The sequence below is a fragment of the Lepus europaeus genome, chromosome 4 (genome assembly GCF_033115175.1).
Source record: "Lepus europaeus isolate LE1 chromosome 4, mLepTim1.pri, whole genome shotgun sequence".
Lineage (NCBI taxonomy): Eukaryota > Metazoa > Chordata > Mammalia > Lagomorpha > Leporidae > Lepus > Lepus europaeus.
This window is the reverse complement of record NC_084830.1, coordinates 125817922-125836246: the sequence shown is the minus strand read 5'-3', so window position 1 is coordinate 125836246 and position 18325 is coordinate 125817922. Positions and strand designations below refer to the sequence as shown.

Genomic DNA, 18325 nt, shown 5'->3' with positions numbered 1-18325 from the left:
ATTTAGAATTCTTTTCAGCTTTAATAGAAAGAATAGGGAATACTCTCATATTTGTTAACAGAATGGCCCAGACACTTACCAAGTGACATGGGGGGTACTGGTGGCCCCCAGGCTAGTGTGTACACAGTCTTCTTATGATATGTGCTGGAAATCTGTGGAGGTCTATGGGGTGGAGGACAAACAGAAAGGTCTTTTTTTTAAAAAAAAAAAAATTTTAGTGTAAAACAGACCATCTTTTTCTGAAAGGTCCCTATTATATACTTAGTTGCTATTAGACAAAAACAATTTAACAATATCTTAATCTATCTATTTGACTATAATAAACTACATAATGATTTCTGCTACCAAAATGATGAAGTCTTAAAGGTATCTTACCCAGGAAAAAATGCTACTCCTACCCATCCAGCCAGTTTGGGATCATTTTCCTCATTTCTCATTCTGAAAAGCCCACTTCAATTAAGTGTCAAGTACTCTAATATTACTGTAGTTTTACAGAAGCATAAAGGTTATCACAGCTAAAGAAAAATAGGCTGTCTTTTTCATGTGTCAATTCAGAAGATGCATACCACTGAGCCCAGAACTAGGGTTATTGCTAAGCATTTATCATTATCAACCAAATGTATTCACCTTATTTTATATTCATGGAGATGATCAGAAGTCATTTTTATTTTTAGACTTACCCAGTGAGACTAACATCCTAATCTTAAACTGAAAGATTTCAGGGTGGACAGACTGGTAGTTTTTGATTCTCTCGTAAAGAAGGCTTGCATTTAAGAATATTTTCTAAGGTCACTATGGTGATAATGACATGGGGAACAAAGAGCTGCACTGTTATTACTATTAATATAAATTATATCCCTTGTATGACTTTAGAATTCTAGAACTATGACCAAGCTAGTTGTTGACTTATTTATAGTGAACAATCTAGATAATGAGCCAACATTTCTTTGGCTAAAAGGAATAGAATAAGCAGTTTTTAAAATAAACATTTATTTATTTATTCATTTAAAAGGCAGATAAAGAGGGACAGACAGAAGACCGATCTTCCATTTGCTTGCTGGTTCACTTCCCAAATGGCCACAACAGCCAGATTGGGTGAAGCAGAAGCTAAGAAGCTAGAATTCCACCCGGGTCTCCCATATGGGTGGCAGGGGTCCAAGCCCTTGGGCCACCTTTGCTGCCTTCCTAGGTTCATTTGCAAGAAGGTGGATTGGAAGCAGAGCAGCCAGGATTTAAACCAGCATTCCAGTATGGGATGCCAGCAGTGCCAGCACCCACCACAACACTAGCCCCTCTAATTTTATTTAATTATAATTATTCTAAGTACAAATAGCCACATATTGCTACTGGCTGCCAAACTGATTTGCACGGGTCTGCAATTTCATCAAACCTCTAGAACAGCTATGTATAAGATACCTAAAGTGGGGCTGGTGCTGTGGCTCAGCAGGTTAAAGCCCTGGCCTGTAGCATCATCATCCCATATGGGCACAGGTTTGAGTGCCAGATGCTCCACTTGTTACATTTTTTTTACTTATTTATTTGAAGACAAAGTTACAGACAGAGGGAAGGGGGGGGGGGGGAGAGAGAGAGAGAGAGAGAGAAAGAGAGAAGAGAGAGGGAGGGAGGGAGGTCAGTCTTCCATCCTCTGATTCTCTCCCCAAAGGGCTGCAATGGCTGGAGCTGGGCTGATCCAAAGCCAGGAGCTTCTTCCGAGTCTCCCACATGGGTGCAAGGGCCCAAGCACTTGGGCCATACTCTGATGCCTTCCCAGGCAGATTAGCAGGGAGCTGGACTGGAAGTGGAACAGCCAGGACTTGAACCGGTGCCTATATGGGATACCAGTGGTGCAGGTGGAGGCTCTACCTGCTTCGCCACAGTGCTGGCCCTTCCACGTCCTATCCGGCTCTGCTATGGCCAGGGAAAGCAGCAGAGGATGGCCCAAGTCCTTGGACCCCTGCACCCACGTGGGAGACCCAGAAGAAGCTCCTAGCTTCTGGTTTTGGCCTGGGCTAGACTTGGTCGTTGCAGTCATTTGGGGAGTGAACCAGCGCATAGAAGACCTCTCTCTCTCTCTCTCTCTCTCTCTGTCTACCTCTCTGTAATTCTTTCAAATAAAGAAAATAAACCTTTTTTTTTTTTTCTTAAAAAAAAAAAAAAAAGATACCTAAAGTGAGTCATAACATGAAGGTATTTTGAAAAGTTCACAGAAAAGTTTTGTATAAAAAGTTTCCGAAATCCATGCATAATTTTTTCATAATATGCATTTTTATGAACTTTTTAAAGTACCTCATTATATATATAAGATCATATTATGAAATTACTGTTAATTTTCTTGTGTGACTAGGATACTATATAGAATGTCCTTATTCTGAGAACTATAACTTGCTTCACATGTTTCAGATAAAACACATATAAAATCACATAAAACAAGTATGGCAATATGTTAATTGGTCAATCTAGATGGAAGGGACATGGATATTCTTTTACCAATTTTACGACTTTAATGTATGCTTGAAACTCACATAAAACAAAAGCTAATGGTTTATTTTAGTGGTTATCAAATATCAAATGTGCTGAAATACTACCACCTGAAAACTTTTTAAAATAAAATTCTCAGTTCTGAATCTCAGTTTCAGAGCCAGAATCTTATTCCAAAAAAGCCATTCATGCCACTTTGATCTCCATCATTGATATTCTGGTCAACAGGCTGAAGAGAATCACACATTTCTTACTTGCTGGAGTAGGTGTCATACAATCCCACTTTTCCATCATCAGTTCCAAAAGCTAAGCAACCTTCCTTGTTTGGGTGCCAGCACAGCTACAAAAAAAGTTTCCAATAAGAATACATGAGATGAGGGACACGCCATTAAGGGAGTCCTTACATTATGCTCCAAGCATTCAAATGGACATTTCTTCTAACTGTAATCAATTTCAAGAGAAAAAACAAAGAATTTAATATTTGTAATAAAAAATGAAAGTTACTCATGATCTAATCATCCCCACCCTCCAAAAAAAAATCCACCACCAATTTTGTGTCTGTTTTTAGGCATTTTTATGGATAAACTTAGATATACAAGAATACTTTAGAATGTTCACGGGAAAACAGAATGAAACGTAAGTTAATTTCGAGTATTTTGAAATCCATGTGTAATTTTTTCAGGATATGCATTCTCCATTTTTCCCCATAGTTTTCAGAATATCCATTTTCTTGAAAATGCTTTATATGCATGGAACTCAGAATTTTTAGAGCCAAAATAAAATAAATTTTTCAAATGTTTTGAAGTACCCTCATACACAACAGAAAAAAACAGAGTCCTAACATTTAAGAATGTGGCTGGTATACTGTAGAGTGGGAATAAAAGATTCCAAAAAATTTAGAGAGTATGTCTCTTTTAATAATTAACAAATTGGAAAAAGCACACGTTGTCATATGGAAGTTGGAGACTAGAGTGGTAGACAGGGTAGGAAATAATATTTGCTTTCTACACTTCCAGACTGTTGGGTTTCCTTTCATTCACAAACATGTTTTGCTTTCGGATTAAAAAGCAACAGCCCCAACATTAGAGGAAAGCAAAGATTATTATATATAGTCTTTTCTAATCTGCATTCCATGTTTATAATTTGCATTTTTCATGAATCATGTCTTTCCACATCAAAGAGACATCTACACTACCAGTTTTAATAGTTTGATAGCATCCAACAGGTGTTTATAACTTGATGTATCTTCTATGAAAACACATTCAGGTTATTTCTCATTTCTTAGTATTATGAAACAGTGAATTCAACAAAGCCTTAATACGTTTAAACTCTGATTTGGGATAATAAGTTTGGTTTCCTTCTGCTCTCCTCGTTTCAAACCTCACCAAAAATGTTTTTAAACAACTTTTGATTCCCAATAGAATTCAAATAATAAACAGATTATTTTCTTTTTTTTTTTCTTTTTTTTTTAATTTTATTTATTTATTTTTGACAGGCAGAGTGGACAGTGAGAGAGAGAGACAGAGAGAAAGGTCTTCCTTTTGCCGTTGGTTCACCCTCCAATGGCCGCCGCGGTAGCGCGCTGCGGCCGGCGCACCGCGCTGTTCCGATGGCAGGAGCCAGGTGCTTCTCCTGGTCTCCCATGGGGTGCAGGACCCAAGGACTTGGGCCATCCTCCACTGCACTCCCTAGCCACAGCAGAGAGCTGGCCTGGAAGAGGGGCAACCGGGACAGGATCGGTGCCCCGACCGGGACTAGAACCCGGTGTGCAGGCGCCGCAAGGCGGAGGATTAGCCTGTTGAGCCACGGCGCCGGCCAACAGATTATTTTCTAAAAGTAGAATTAGTTATTTGAAAAGAAATGTACAAAACAAGCTTAAAAAAAAACACAAAAGCATCCTTACTGATGTAACCTTGGACTTGACACCTTGCCAAAAACTTTTCACGTCATAGTTGTTCTTAATGGAGAGTGTATTCCAGACGCGGATCATGCCATCCCCAACACCTATTGCCAAGCAGCCCGTGTCCACAGGAGAGAAGGCCAGACTGTAGGCAAACCCACCAAGGGAAGGCAGGGTCCAGCTGCACTCCAGTGTGGCCATGTCCCAACATTTTACCTGAATAGAGTAGAGGTTAGGGCATAAATATTAAAAGATCAGAGAAATAGGAAAAAGTTTTCAAATAGGATTGACTAACAGAATGGGTAACAATAATTTAATTTTTCTGATAGAAATTAGAAAAAGTGGCTTAGGAAAAAAAAAACCGTACAAATTATATAGCTTAAAGGGATCTTAAGAGAATTCGGCTACGTAAACTATGGACCAGGAGAAACAGCAGCATGTCCTCACACATCTTTCCCTGGACACACCCACTTTTCCAGATCATGTCTCCCTCAACACAAGCATCCTGGTGGCCCCTCACATCTCACCACTCTGTACTGAGAGTATATTTAGTGCCCATCAGTCTCAGGAACTCTGAAGCTGCAACCAGGGGTGGGGTGCTGAGTACTGACAAGCAGCTCTTACATCTCTATCCATGGACGTGGAAAGTAGCAGCTGTCTGTCATCCTCAGTTTGTAAAGGACATAAATTAAACACAATTCTGGAGTGGTTCTGCCCTTCTGATGAAGTGCCAAAGAGGGTATATCTCCGTCTCCATGACTGGTTGAGATCCCAGAGCAGCAGTTCGCCTCTAGGAAGGAAAAACACAGAACTTAGTTCTCTTTGTTTTCTTTCTTATTTGAAAGACTTATTTTATTTATTTGAAAGAGTTACAGAGAGAGGCAGAGACAGAGAGAGATCTTCCATCCACTGGTTCACTCCCCAAATGGCTGCAACAGTTAGAGCTGAGCCAATATAAAGCCCGGAGCCTCATCTGGGTCTCCCATGAGAGTGCAGGGGCCCAAGGACTTGGGCTATCTTCTACTGCTTTCCCAGGTGCATTAGCAGGGAGCTGGATTGGAAGCAGAGCAGCCAGGACTTGAACTGGCTCCTATATGGGATGCAGGGACTGCAGGCCTGGGCCTTAACCCACTGTGCCGCAGTGCCAGTCCCACATGTTAGTTGTCTTTCACAAATAACTGAAGAACAGTGGTTGTTGAGGCAGAGTCAGAGCCCTTAGCTACAGGATAATTTCTGTTACTTGTTGCTTTAAAAAAGGAAGAATTGCATATTTTTCAGATATCCACAGAATATCTCTAGGAGGGCATACACACAAAATTTGTCATTGCCTATAAGGAGGGGCACCGAGCAGCTAGGGAGACAGAAGTGAAAACGATGCTTTATCATATAGGTTCATTATTTTTGAACCATGTGAATGTCCTAGACTACTTTTTAACAGACTTTCCTAACAGCTTTAATGATAAAATGCTGCCATAATTCGCATAGCTCCTTAAGTTTAAGATACAGGATCTCTCTTTTAGGGTGGTGGTGGAATAGACAAGGTTAACATTTTCAGGTGGTTTCTATGTGCTTTACCTGTTTTACCTCATTTAAAGGCAGGGAACTTGTCTATTAAATTTACTTTTTTATAGAACTCCCATAACCACCTCAAGATGTAAACTATTACTACTATCTCCTCTTTTTACATGCTACAACTGAAGTTCAGCAAAGTAAAAGGTCTTGTTTATGAACACAAAGCAGGTAAGTAGCAGATAGGTTACAAAATTCAGTTCTGCCTAATTTCAGAACCCACACATTTAACCACCAAGTTATTGTTCAAGCTTTGTTAGTAGACAGCATAGCTATCAGCCTCATGATTTTTCTACTTCAAATGGCTCATCCTAATACAAGTCTTGACTGGTACTCTAACTTCTTTATCCACAAAGAGAAGCCCTGGGAATCCCCAACAACAGAAAAACAAAATACATCAAGATGATATTATCAAAAAAAGACTTACCCAAAACAGCTGGACACCAGCTGTGTGGGCTGATTACTGGGCCAATGGAGTGTCAACCACAGGCGCTCCTTAACAGTTGGGTCTATTCCCCCTCCTCTTCTCTTCAGAAAGGGCAATTTCAAAATCATTACCCCTGTGGATCAAAAAAGGTTAATGGTATTCAAGACAGTGAAACTACTGCACAAGTCATCAGCAGTTCTCAGTATCATCTGTGGTATTTGAAAGGCAGAGTTACAGAGTTAAGAAAGAGAGAGTGAGAGTGAGAGACAGAGATCTCCCACCCCCTGGTTCATTCTGCAAATGGCAGCAATGGCTAATGTTGGGTCAGGCCAAAGCCAGAAGCCTGTAACCCTATCTAGGTCTCATGTGGGTTGCAGGGGCCCAAACACTTGGGCCATCTTCCACTGTTTTCCCAGACCATAGCAGCAGGGAGCTGGATCGGAAGTGGTGCAGCCAGGATGCTAAACGATGCTCATATGGGATGCTTCTGTCACAGGTGACAGCTTAACTTGCTATGCCACAGTGCCAGCCCCTAAAGCTTTTTTAGTTTGTTTACTTGTAATATAAACCTCATTTTTCACAGAGACATTATCATAAATGGTGGTTAAGATCAGCCTAGCAACATTCATGTCAAGTAAGCTTTTACATGCTGTTTAGGTAGCCTTAACACATTAAGAATACACACACACACACACAAACACACACACTTTTGGTCTGGGGAAAACAAGTTCCCAATTATAACTAAGAGCCCATACTGGTAACACAACTCCAAATTTTCCAAAATTAGAAGGACAGAGGGTAGGATTACTTCTTCTAGTTGGCTAGAGATCCAAAAGAGAAAAACTGCCAGTCAACACATCATGGCAGTAGAGTTGCTGCACTGACACACTACCAACCAGTGGCTCCTAATTTGTAGGTGCATCAGAATCACAGAGGCAGCTTTTAAAAATTTACATGCCAGGACCTAATGCCTGAAGATTCTGACCGAGTAGATCTGAGGAGGATTCTAAGAACTTCTGTTGGATCATTCTAACCCTGGATAGGGTTACAGGCTTCTGGCTTTGGCCTGGCCCAACATTAGCCATTGCTGCCACTTGCAGAATAAGCCAGGGGGTGGAAGATCTGTCTCTCTTTGTTTCTTTCTCTCTCTTTGTCACTCTCTCTTTCTTAACTCTGCCTTTCAAATACCACAGATGGTCCAGTTCAGAGATCCATAGTTTAGAGGCTGCCCTTCTGGAGGGAGTCTCAGCCTGACATCCCCCTCAGTTTTAGCTGTAGTAAGTCTAAAAGTTGCCCACAGTTTGCAAAGTTCACCACTGACCAACCCTGAACTGCATGTCAAGCCCTGTGCTGCTCACCTTACATGCATTAACACATATGGGCCCAAATCATAAAATGTTCATGGCTTAAAATAATGTTGAGAGTCCACCCACATTCACACCAGCATCATACACAACAGATAAAACTGGGAAGCAACCCAAGAGTCCACTGATGGGTGAATGAATAAGCAAAACGTGGCACATATGTACTACAGAATATTAGCCTTAGAAAGGAGGGACATTCTCCCTCAAGTTACGGCAGTGTACCTGTGCCACTGAATTTCCAAAGTGTACCAATTTTTTTTTTTTACTGTGCTTCAAATAAATAGAAAAAATAGTTATAATATTGATCTTCAACTTTGCCATTCATGCTTCTATGCACATTAGGCTAAGAAGTTAAGTTCACTTTGAAAGCATGAGAGCATCTAGACCTTTGAGTGGCTTATGCCATTTCTGGGAAGTGTACTGCAGGCTAAGTACTGCCTTCTACAAATAACTGCCCCCTTGTTTTAAAAAAGAAGAAACGAATACTGAAGTAGTTTCATGATCTGTTTGGCATTACAGGAAGCAAGCTTTGGTGCTAAGTATTTTTCAATGGTTATGTAAGCAAAGCTGAACTGTAAATCTTTTCATTCAGGAATATGTAATTAAGATTGTGGTTTAGGCCGGCACCGTGGCTCAACAGGCTAATCCTCTGCCTGTGGCGCCGGCACACCAGGTTCTAGTCCCGGTCGGGGTGCTGGATTCTGTCCCGGTTGCCCCTCTTCCAGGCCAGCTCTCTGCTATGGCCCGGGAGTGCAGTGGAGGATGGCCCAAGTCCTTGGGCCCTGCACCCCATGGGAGACCAGGAGAAGCACCTGGCTCCTGCCTTCGGATCAGCGTGGTGTACCAGCCGCAGTGCGCCGGCCGCGGCGGCCATTGGAGGGTGAACCAACGGCAAAAGGAAGACCTTTCTCTCTGTCTCTCTCTCTCACTGTCCACTCTGCCTGTCAAAAATTAAAAAAAAAAAAAAAAAAAAAAAAAAAAAGATTGTGGTTTAAGACTATTGGTAGGGGGAGAAACTGGGTTTGGTTAAGTGGATCTTTCATGGCCCTATGATCTATCCCTTCCTTGAAAGTTTTTAAAAAGTGGAAAGATCATTTTGTTCATTTCCCCATTCTTGTTTTTAAAGGAACAACAAATCCCAAGCCCTTCAAATGGTTTGTATTGGAAGTTTTACATTTGAATTAAAGATTGTTAAACATGAAAAAGAAAGGAGGGACATTCTAACATGTGTTACAGAAGGGACTGAGGATATTATGCTAAGTGAATTAAGCCACAAAAAGACATGTACTGTAAGACAAAAAAGACATACACAGTATGAGTTCAGAGATAGGCAGAGGTAGTGGTTGTCAGGTGCTGTGGGGAGAGGAGAATGGCGACTTACTGTTTAGCAGGCATGGTTTCAGTTTTACAACATGACAAGAGTTCTGGAGATGAATGGTGCCAACAGCTGTACACCATTACAGCAAATTTGATAATTAAGTATATAATAAAGTGGTTAAGCTGGTACATTTTATGTGAATTTTATAATAGTATTTAAAAAACTAGGATAGGAAAACAAAGTCAGAGAAGAGAGGCCCACTATAAAAAGGGGAGACTGTTACTACAAAGGTGACATGCAGTTTCTCTGGAGTTGCCCTCCGTTTCCAAACTTAAGGGAAGAGTTTTGTTAGAAGCTTGGGAAAACCTCATGCTGAGGGTCCCCATAATTTGGGTATAGTAAGCTTCCACATTTCCACACACACTTTCTTGCTGGCTTTATGTTCTTCTTTCTTCTGCATTTGTGCATTAGAAGCTCTAACTCGACATATTTTCTATTCTTTTGCTTCAGGCCTTGTCACGTTCCAGTATTCCTATTCTTCTAACAAATACCTTGCTGTCCACACTAAGGACCCTTTGCTAAAGCAAGGACCCTGCTTTCTCCTGAAATGTATCAGAAACTCATTTCTAACACGAAAACCAGATATTCATAGCACCAAGAGTTACAGCCCAAGCCAAATGGGGGAAGCAGTTTTCTGGAACAAAAAGGTAGAGAAAAGTTTTCTAACAGATGATACACTCTTGGGACCAGAGAATACAACAAAAAGCTTTTACTTCCACTGGATCAATACAGGTCACCTCACAAAATCAATCTCAAAAACCAGTCTTACCTCGGCCTCTAGAGCAGCTCCAGATTCGAATGGTCTGATCTTTGCTTCCAGTGGCTAAGTAGCAGCCTTTTGACAGTGGAGTTTGTGCTACACCTTTCCCATTGTGAATGTCAGGTTCTTCTAGGAGAGATGATAATTTCGTTAATATGCATTCAATATGCATTTATTAATGAAAAATTAGTTTGTAAGCAATTCTAAAACTTAGCTATCTCTTTCATAGGTCTGATACATAAAACCTAAATTTTAGGTTTAATTCAAATGATACAACTCTCTGTACTTTGTTCTGAACTCTCTCTTAAATCATCTCTACCTGAGTTTTCCTCTTGGCTCAGGGATAAACAGTCTTCACCAGGCAGAGGGCACCAGGCTATGGAGTGGATCTCATCATCGTGGCCTCGAAGCCTGTGAATCACTTCTCCTTTCTTACTGATGTCCATTATGACCACAATGCCATCCTTGTAGCTAAAAAACAAGTTAGAAACATTAATGAAAAGCCAACTCGGAACATTCTCTCTAGTTAACATTTCAGCTTAGCAGTCACCACTGTGGATGTCTACATATTAGATGATTCTAAAGAGAACAACAGTACAGCTTTATTTAAAAATAAACCAACAAGAAGAAATAATATGGTATGTTAATCTTTGAAGACCTGGATTTCAAGGTATAAAATCTAATGTCATGGGATCAAGTTGTTTTAAAGTTCCAGTTAAGCTTTCCAGGAATAATCATAGTTTTGAAGATCCTCTAAAAGCATGTCACTCTGATTTGGTCCTTTTTGTCCAACTCTGCAGTTTCTTTACGTCTACTTGTGACCCCTTGCTCTTTTTTCACAGTCAGTCTGATTCAGGCTCCTCTGAACCCTGCCTTCCACCCTGTATGTTCACTCTTCTGCCGCAACAGTGCTTGCACTTCACAGGACCACTGGTCCACAGAGCCCTTACGTTTTCACCCTCACTCACCCACATCCGTCCTCCTGTCCTTCCCATCTTGCAGCATAGTGTTCATCAACACCATATCCCTTGTCTCCTCTCTCCTGGGGTTTTTACTCCACAAAACCCCAAACCTGGTTGAATCCAACTATTTCCTTTCTCAGTTTCAGTAGTTATTTAAATTTATGACTGTGATCCTCAGCTTGGTATTCTTTTCTTTTTTAATCTTTTTAAAAAATTTTTTTAAGAAATAAATTCCTTTTATTGTGTAAAGTACCTTTTTTTTTAAAAAAAAGGATATATTAATTTTTTATTTGAAAGTCAGAGTTACACAGAGAGAGTCGGAGAGGCAGAGAGAGAGCGGGGGAGGGGGGGGAGAGGGAGAGGGAGAGAGAGAGGTCTTCCATCCCCTGGTTCACTCCCGAATTAGCCGCAACAACTTGACGATCCGATCCGAAGCCAGTAGCCAGGAGTTTCCCCCAAGTCTCCCATGTGGGTGCAGGGGCCCAAGGACCTGGGTTATCCTCCACTGCTCTCCTAGGCCATAGCAGACAGCTGGATTAGAAGTGGTGTAGCAGGGACTTGAACCAGCGCCCATATGGGATACCAGCACCACAGGCGGTGGCTTTACCTGCTATGCCACAGCACTGGCCCCTCAGCTTGGTATTTTTTCTTTTTTTAAAAGATTTATTTATTTGAAAGACAGAGTTACACAGAGGAGAGGCAGAGAGAGAGAGAGAGAAATGTCTTCCATCTGATGGTTCACTCCCTATTTGGCCGCAATGGCCAGAGCTACGCCTATCCGAAGCCAGGAGCCTCCTCCGGGTCTCCCACGCGGCTGCAGGGGCCCAAGGACTTGAGCCATCTTCCACTGCTAGCCGGATCTCTAACTGGCGCCCATATGGGATGCCGGAGCTTCAGGCCAGGGCGTTAACCCGCCACACCACAGCCGGGTGGTATTCAACACTAAACACCACACCTACAATTTATCTCCACAACTTGTTATGTTCTTTTCTTTTCTTTCTTTTTTTTTTTTTTGACAGGCAGAGTGGACAGTGAGAGAGAGAGACAGAGAGAAAGGTCTTCCTTTTGCCGTTGGTTCACCCTCCAATGGCCGCTGCGGTAGCGCGCTGCGGCCGGCGCACCGTGCTGATCCGAAGCCAGGAGCCAGGTGCTTCTTCCTGGTCTCCCATGGGGTGCAGGGCCCAAGGACTTGGGCCATCCTCCACTGCACTCCCTGGCCACAGCAGAGAGCTGGCCTGGAAGAGGGGCAACCGGGACAGGATCGGTGCCCCGACCGGGACTAGAACCCGGTGTGCCGGCGCCGCAAGGCGGAGGATTAGCCTAGTGAGCCGCAGCGCCGGCTTGTTATGTTCTTTTAGATGATGGTTTTAGTCCCTTCATCCTGAATCGAGTTCCAACTCACCTGGAACTTGATACCCCAGCTTTTATGCCTCTCTGAGAAAAGTCAGAAGCTATAGAATGGAACATTTTCCTTTTCCAAACTGACCTACAAACCTGCTTGCATCTATTTCAATATTATCAACCATTCTGCTTGTCATCTGTATCCAATGTACTCTTTTTATTATTATTATTATTAATTTATTTGAAAGTCGGAAAGAGGTCTTCAGTCTGCTCTTCACTCTACAATTGGCCACAATGGCTGGAGCTGCACCGATCTGAAGCCAGGAGCCAGGAGCTTCTTTGGGTCTCCCAAGTGGGTGCAGGGGCCCAAGCACTTGGGCCATATTCTACTGCTTTCCTAGCCCATAGCAGAGAGCTGGATTGGAAGTGGAACAGCCTGGACTTGAACCGGTGCCCATATGGGATGCCGGCACTGCAGGTGGCGGCTTTACCTGCTATGCCACGGTGCTGGCCCCTCCAATGTGCTTTTGACTTCTCAACATCACTCTTGCTCCTGCAACAAGCTTTCTCTCTTCTGTTTTACTTCCATTTGCGTAATAACATGTTCTTGGTATCATCCATTAAAGATTTCCTTGACCCAATATTCCTCTTCTGCTTTCATGTCTATGTATGTTTTTTTCATCTATTTTTTGAAAGACTTATTTATTTATTTGAAAGTTAAAATTAAATAGAGAGTGGGAGAGAGATATCTTCCATCTGCTGGTTCATTCCCCAAAAGGCTGTAACAGCTGGGTCTATGCCAGGCCCAAGTAAGGAGCCAGGAGCTTCTTACGGATCACCCATGTGTGTGGCAGGGGCCTAAGTACTTGGGTCATCTTCCGCTTCTTTCCCCAGGCCATTAGCGGGGAGCTGGATCAGAAGCAGAGTAGCTGGGATACAAATCGGCACCCATACGGTACCCATGTTGGTGTTGCAGGAAGTGGCTTTACCCACTAAGCCACTGCATTGGCCCAACCTTTTTACAACTTTATAGAAAAGTTGTATACATGCATATGTCCATTATTATCTTGCCCCCTAGTTTCTTGAATCTGCCCAAGACAGACTTTTTCCTCCAAAAGTCTAATGTCATCGCTAATGTGAAGTCTTCAAAGTGGAGGGTATCTTTGGATGAAAAATTCATGGAGTAGCAAGGGCAAAGAGGATGCTCACTTCTGCAGCTTATGTGAAACAGCTTTGGTGATCAATGGGGAGATAGACCCCACAGCCATATCACTTCCCCAATCTAAAAGGAAGCTCAGTGCCAGAGAGACAGATACAATCATTTGACACTTGTAGAGTCACTGTTATAGCCAAAGGTAGTATAAAGTGAGAAAAGGTGAAAGAGGACACGTCCAACATTTGGAGGTTGACTGGAGGATTAGCTATGATGAATGTGGGAAGCATAGTATCAGGGAAACAAAAACAGAGAGAGGGGGTGGGAGAGACAGTAATAAATGATACCATAGGCTTGGAGTATGAGCCCTCTACCTTCTGTGGAAAGTTTGTACTGAGGAATAAAGGCAGGTGAGAAAGTAAGGCACATGCAAAATATAATCAATAATCACAAACAAACATAAAGCACCAATACTGATGGCAAAGTACTTACCCAATGGCCACTAAATCTTCATGATGAGGTGAGCAAGTAAGACAGAAGATTGCCCTGGGTTCTATAAAGAGGTGCTGGCTATCATTTCTGTTAAGCCAGTAACAGAAAACTACTCCTTTCTCATCCCCAGAGACTATTAAGTCCTTTACTCGAGGAGACCAATGCAGTGCTGAGATTGTATGCTTTAAGACAAAACAAAAAAAGATTTGTTTTCCACTTGTCAGTGCTGAATTTTTACTTAATTTTTACCCATTTAACAGACCGTCATAATATGCTAGGTGCATTATAGGTACTTAAAATACTTGTTAGTACTAGCTGTATAGTGACACCGTATCAACCAAGTGACTGTAAAATTTAGACTATTGGAGACTAAAGAATCATTTTTTTCTCCCTTTAATAGTTTAATGACTTCTCTAGTGCTTTCTCCAGAGTCTTAACATCTACTAAGAAAGGGAGCAAACAAAACAGTGGCCCCAAACAAATGGAAATCTCTCCATTGCTTTTCATATTCTGATTTGCTCTCACCTTAGGAGGGATGGAACTTGCAAAGACAGTAATAAAAGATATAAAATAAATAACATATAATCTGGGGGCCGGCGCTGAAGCGTAGCGAGTAGAGCCGCCGGCTGCAGTGACAGCATCCCATATGGGCGCCTGTTCAAGTCCTGGCTATTCCACTTCTGATCCAGCTCTCTGCTATGGCCCCTGGCTTTGGATTAGCACAGCTCCAGCCATAGCAGCCATTTGGGGAGTAAACCAGCGAATGGAAGACCTCTCTCTCTGCCTCTGCTTCTCTGTAACTCTGCCTTTGGAACAAATAAATTAAATCTTTTACAAAAAAATTTAATGAACATTTTTTCAAGATATATTTTATTTATTTGAAAGGCAGTTATAGGGGCAGAGGGAAAGAATCTTCCACCCACTGGTTTACTCCCAAAATGGCCATAACGGCCAGGGCTGGGCCAGGCTGAAGCCAGGAGCCTACAATGCAATTGGTGTCTCTCAAGTAGATGGCAGGGGCCCAAGAACTTGGACCATCCTCCGCTGCTTTCCCAAACATGTTAGCAGGGAGCTGGATCAGAAGTGGAGCAGCTGAGACTCAAATTGCTGCCTATATAGGATGCTGGTATTGTAGGTGACAGCTTAACCTGTTAAGCCACAATGCTGGCCCCATTAATGAAAATTCTTTTGAAGACTGGATGGATTCTTTTCCTTCCTTTATTTGTTCTCTCAAAAGGCAGGTATATCAGATAACTAGTTGTTTTATTTAATTTTTTTTTTAAATTTTTTATTTTTTTGACAGGCAGAGTGGACAGTGAGAGAGAGACAGAGAGAAAGGTCTTCCTTTTTGCCGTTGGTTCACCCTCCAATGGCCGCCGCAGTTGGCGCGCTGCGGCCGGCGCACCACGCTGATCCGATGGCAGGAGCCAGGTACTTCTCCTGGTCTCCCATGCGGGTGCAGGGCCCAAGGACTTGGGCCATCCTCCACTGCACTCCCTGGCCATAGCAGAGAGCTGGCCTGGAAGAGGGGCAACCGGGACAGGATCGGTGCCCCGACTGGGACTAGAACCTGGTGTGCCGGCGCCACAAGGCGGAGGATTAGCCTAGTGAGCCGTGGAGCCGGCCGCTTTATTTAATTTTTAAAAAGATTTATTTATTTGAAAGGCAGAGTGAGTGACAGAGATCTTCAATCTACTGGTTCACTCCCCAAGTGACTGCAATAGTCAGGGCTGGGCCAGGCTGAAGCCAGGAATCAGGAACTCCATCCTGGTCTCACATGAGTGGCAGGGGCCCAAGCACTTGGGCCATCTTCCACTGCCTTTCCAGGTGCATTGGCAGGAAGTTGGAACAGAAGAGCAGCTGGGACTTAAACTGGCACATCGACATGGGATGCTACAGTCGTGTGCCACAGTCACATGTCCCCAGTTAATTATTTGGTTTAGAAATGAGCTTCATTTACTCATGTATAGTTTATGGCAGGAGTCAGTTGTAAATGTGTTAGACTCCAGAAGCCATGCCATCTTTGTTGCCAACTACTTGGTTCTGTTGTTGTAACATCAACATAGACATAGAAAATTTTAAATCAATCAATATGGCTGTATTCTAATAAAACCATCTGCAAAAACAGGCAGTATGGTTCACCAACTTCTGGTTCATATGCACCTCCTATGACAAAAGATTTGAGGAGCTTTACAACATAGAGTTCCTTCTCTGAGTAATAAAACACAAGCAGACATTTGGCACAGTGACACAGTTTGCCACTGAGGACACTCGCTTCCCACACTGAAGTGCCTGGGATTGAGTCTGAGCTCCCTTCCGATTTCAGCTTCCCGTTAACATGCCACTTGGAGGGCAGCACGTGATGGCTCAAGTACTTGGGTCCCTGCCATCCACATGGGAGACACCAATTGCACTGTAGGCTTCTGGCTTCAGCCTGGTGCAGTCCCAGGTGCAGCAGGCATTTGGGGAGTGAACCAACAGCTGGAAAATATCCATGTGGCAGTCTTTCTCTGCCTATCAGATAAAAGTAAGTAAAAAATTATAAATAATGAACAGAACTATAAAAGTTCCTTGCACATGAGCCAGCAAAACTATACTTGGCACAGATCTAATGAAAAAGGTCAGAGAAACCGGCAGTCCACAGTACCTGATGGAGCGCATGTTCCGTCACAACTGCTCTTGTCTCTACATCCCAGATTTTCACAGTCCCATCATCGGAGCTGGAGGCACAGAGGTTGTACTGACCAGGATGATGAGAAAACGTGAAGCCCGAGACCCTCTCGCTGTGTCCCACCAACTCTCCTACAACTTCAAGCAAAACCAGACTCTAGGTTAGTTAAAATGCGCTCCAAGATTCTTGGTAGAATCATACTGTTGTTGGATCGTGAATGATCAGACGCTTTGGGGTGAACTCAACCCAGGCTATAATAAAAATAACCACAGACTAACAACCTGAAACCCCAAGGACTAATACTACTGGCTCTGCCATGTGATGTCAGACAGAATCCTATCATCTCTTTGTGCCTCAGTTTCCTTAGCTGTAATCGAAGTAGGTGTCTGTTGCTTTGTCACCTCATAGGCTGGGAAGCTACTCAGAGGAAGAATGTGAAGGCCAGCCTTACATTAGGCCTGAGGTCGTTTGGAATAAAATAAATATCGCGCACGTCTCAGCCCAAGGCACGATCAGAGCTTTAGTTTGGAGCCCGACAGCATCAGGCTCAACCCATTCATCCTGCAGAGAGGAGCAGCATATATTCCTATGATTTTGCTCTGAGTCTGCATCCGCAGGCAGGTCCCCAACATCCGTCTCGGCAAGGCTCCCAGGGGGTTAGCGCGCACTTGGTCTTGGTCTGGGTCTACGCAGTGCAAACTTGCAGAAAGGGAGCGGTCCCACGTGCGAGCGCCGGGAGGCGGGACCGGTCTGCCACAGCGTGGTGCTGCTCATTCTCGGAGACCCACGGCAACTTAGCTCAGTGACCGTGAGCAAATTCTCCTCCTGCCGGGGCCTCAGTGGCACTCTCTGCAGGAAAAGGGCTAGCTGGAGACGTCCAGTTGACGTCCCAGAGGAGCAGGACGGACAGGAAAACTCCGGCCCAGGGGTGGGAAGTTACCTCGAAAAGGGGGCGTCCCAGGGCTCGCGCCCGCGCCGGGGCCCACACGCACAAGGAAGACGGAGGTTCGGGCCGCGAAGCCGAAGAGGCCGCCGGGTACCGCATCGCTGCAGCGGGAGCAGTACCAGTTGGGGGAGGGCGGCAGAGTCCGCGGTTCCTGCCCCATGATCACCGGTGCTACAGCTCAGGGAAGCAGCCGCAGGTGTAGACGGTTCGCAGCCCCACGCTGTAGCGGGAAACGGGGGCGGGGTAGACCCTGAGCCCCGCCCCCATAGGCCGCCTCTACGGCGCGCGCCGAGGCCCATGCGGCAGCGCGCGCTCCGGTCCGGCTGCTCTAGGCTGGGAAGGGCGCAGCCACGCACACCTCGCTCTTCGTCCTAATCTAGCCTGGGGCAGGAGGTCCGCCCCAATCTGGGTGATCCTGGAGACCAGCCCTGGAGGTAGTCAAATCTCACTGCAAGGCACGCGATGAGAGAGTTGGACTAGCTGTGCCAACTCCCAGCTCTGCGGGTTTTGCTTTGGACCTGTTCAACTACTATCCTGTGCAGTGGCTTTTGAACGCGGTTTGCCAGCCTGAACGCTTTGCTAGTTCAGCAGATGCTTTAAAGATGAGCTATAAAAAAGACAGTTAGCAATAACATAAAAGTACGAATCGGGAATCAAAACGGGGATGAACAGTCTCTGCAACTGGGTGGAAATTCCGACTGAATTCTAAGAGAAGTCAAATGGAGCTACTCTTTTGATTTCTTTGTCTGCTCTTAAGGGAACTGTATAATGGTGAGTGCTGCAGAAGAAAAACAGTGGAACATGCTCAGGTTCTGCTACTCCTGTATTGTTTGTTTGCATCTGGAATCCTTGTGTGTTAGCAAACTCTAACCGGAGGTAACTAT

General features: G+C 43.8%; 1 protein-coding gene across 2 annotated transcripts in view; it reads right to left on the bottom strand.

The window, feature by feature from the left end:
- Positions 1-17673, bottom strand: part of GEMIN5 (gem nuclear organelle associated protein 5) — a 49418-nt gene extending 31745 nt beyond the window's left edge. The window contains exons 1-10 of one of the 2 annotated variants that reach the window (XM_062188785.1): positions 17436-17673; positions 16472-16632; positions 13825-14006; positions 10196-10347; positions 9886-10005; positions 6375-6507; positions 5003-5168; positions 4382-4594; positions 2733-2818; positions 80-162 (exon numbers count right to left, since the gene is read on the bottom strand). In XM_062188785.1, coding sequence (XP_062044769.1) covers positions 80-162; positions 2733-2818; positions 4382-4594; positions 5003-5168; positions 6375-6507; positions 9886-10005; positions 10196-10347; positions 13825-14006; positions 16472-16632; positions 17436-17601 — 1462 coding nt within the window. In that variant the 5' untranslated portion in view covers positions 17602-17673. The remainder of the gene's footprint in view (positions 1-79; positions 163-2732; positions 2819-4381; positions 4595-5002; positions 5169-6374; positions 6508-9885; positions 10006-10195; positions 10348-13824; positions 14007-16471; positions 16633-17435) is intronic. The other variant, XM_062188786.1, reaches the window with a different exon arrangement.
- Positions 17674-18325: the final 652 nt, after the last annotated feature.